At 41.0% G+C, this 2,410-nt stretch overlaps 1 protein-coding gene across 1 annotated transcript; it reads left to right on the forward strand.

Annotated features, from left to right (window-relative positions):
- The first annotated feature begins 505 nt into the window (after positions 1-505).
- LOC148938989 (protein ZBED11-like) lies at positions 506-1,624 on the forward strand. The gene has a single exon (XM_089107423.1). It carries the CDS (start codon positions 506-508, stop codon positions 1,622-1,624), a length of 1,119 nt encoding a protein of 372 aa, XP_088963549.1.
- The last annotated feature ends 786 nt before the right edge of the window (positions 1,625-2,410 follow it).

Consider the following 2,410-nt stretch of genomic DNA (forward strand, 5'->3'; position numbering starts at 1 on the left):
CTTTTAACATCAATAACAGCACTCCTATATACCCTAGTATCTTGTATTGATCCTGCCAGTCTTCGATTTACTATAATATAATCAATAAGGTTTGCTGTCTTACCATCACGTGAATACCATGTTAGCTTATGAGCCATTTTATGACCAAACACCGTATTGGTTATAACTAGATTGTTATACCTACAAAATTGCAAAAGTCTGTATCCATTACTGTTTTCTTTTCCTACACCAAATTTACCTAAGCTAGGATACCATCTATCCTTATTTCTACCAACCTGGGCGTTAAAATCTCCCAGCAATAACATCATATTTCTACTTGGGACCTTGTCTATTTGCTCCTGTAACTGTAAGTAGAATTCATCTGAGTCATTAGTATCTCCATCAGTCGGTTCTACAGGGGCGTATACTACTATAACTGATACCTTGAACTTTCTAGTCATAAAATGAGCAATTAGTATTCTATTATTAATACCTTCCCAGCCTAAACAAGACTTTAGAGTTGGCAATGTCACCCTGGGTAGCATCAAAATCCAAGGAGATGAATATTATGGACAGCTTGCCCGAATTGCTGAAAAAATTTATCCCTGATTCATCAGTAGTAAAGCTTCTTGCATGTGGAAGAACTAAAACCACTGGACGAATCAAAAATATAATTTCCCCATACGCCATCAGCCAGCTGAGCTCAAGATTGGAAAAATCGCTCTTTTCGTTGATGGTTGATGAAAGCACTGATAAGTGTCGGACAAAATACTTAGTCATCATCGTTCGCTACTATGACAAAACTAAATGCGGAATCAAGGAAGACTTTTTGGCCATTCCAGAAGTTGGGGATACAAGAGCAATGGGCCTTAAAAACTTGATCTATAAGACTTTAAGTGAGAAGAAGATGACATTGAAAAACTGCATAGGATTTGCATCTGATAATGCAAATGTGATGCTTGGGAAGAACAACGGCCTTGCAGCCCTCATAAAGAAAGATATTCCCTGGCTGGCTATTTTCGGATACATCTGTCACAGTTTTGTACTTTGCTCTGCTAGTGCTTGTGAGCAGTTACCTACAGAGATCGTCAGATTCAGCAATGATATATACACGTACGTATCTAATAGTGCCAAACGACTCCGTGAGTATAAGGAATTCCAAAATTTCGGTGAAGTAGCCGAGCATGCACTCCTGTACCCATCTGCAACTCGCTGGTTAGCGTTTGAGGCCGTCTCTCAGAGGCTAGTGCAACAGTGGACTGCTCTGACGTTGTTTTTCGCCTTACCTGCGAATGAAGGTCGGGATCAAACGGCAGTGAAGCTTTATATAGCTTTGATCGATCCCGAAGTCAAGCTTTATTATCTTTTTCTGAATTACGTTCTTCCTATTGTAAACGACCTGAATTTTGAATTCCAGAGCGCAGAAGTGAAAGTTCACAAACTTTTAAAAAGCGTGGGTAATACTCTCTCCGAACTGGAAAGGAATTATATCAAAGACGAGCTTTTGACCATACCTTCAGTCTTCGAAATAGATTTTTCAAACCCAAGCAACTTCAAAGCTATGGAGACGGATATGCATTTTGGAGCCGAACTTGAGCTCTTTGCAATTGATCAGATTGAAAGTCTGAAACTTCAAGAAAGATAGCTAGCTGCGACAAAGAAAATTGCCTTGCGTTTTATATCAAACTGTGCTCTGAAATAAAGCGAAGAGTAAACATTGAAGACCCCCTGCTTCGAATGCTAGACTGGTTATCTCCAGAAACTGCTTTATCTGAATCAGTTCCTTCTATAATCCCTCTTTTCCACATATTCAAGGACATTTTCAATGGTTCGCTGGAAGTTGAAGCCCTAAAAAGAGAGTGGAGGCGACTACCATTCTTGAAGAAAGAGCTAGGGGAAGGGAAAGTGTCAGTTTTGGATTCAGTGTCCGCCCTCAACGATGGTGCTGGGGACTCTGGTTTTGGTCACCAACCTATATTCATAAAGGGTATTATGTCGTTGCCTCATAGCAGCGCTTCGGCCGAACGTCAGTTTTTGCTGTGAAAGCTAGTTCGGACCCCCCTCCGGAACAGACTACTGCCAGAAACAATATCCGATATTATGCATGTCTGGAGGGAAGTGCCGAATCCAGAGACTTGGGATATTCCAACAGGGCTGGTCAGGAGTGCGAGGAAGTGGAAGCATGAGCTTAAATAATATTTTATTACTGTAAAGGTCTGTAAATAAAATTCTCTTACTGAACTTTTAGGGTGACACCTTTAGCGCGTTGCCCACGTTTAGTCCCATTTAGGCAAAACGAGACGGAAAATGGTAGTGTGAGTAGAGTAGTACCTACCATTTCTGGGACTCCTATGTACCAAACAGGTTTTTCTAGTAGTTACGGGTCATCACACTCTTTGCCAAGAGGACTGACGCAGTTTCAAAGTTCACT

The sequence above is a fragment of the Artemia sp. Qi Xiang Cuo genome, unplaced genomic scaffold (assembly GCF_049724085.1).
Source record: "Artemia sp. Qi Xiang Cuo unplaced genomic scaffold, ASM4972408v1 HiC_scaffold_23, whole genome shotgun sequence".
Lineage (NCBI taxonomy): Eukaryota > Metazoa > Arthropoda > Branchiopoda > Anostraca > Artemiidae > Artemia > Artemia sp. Qi Xiang Cuo.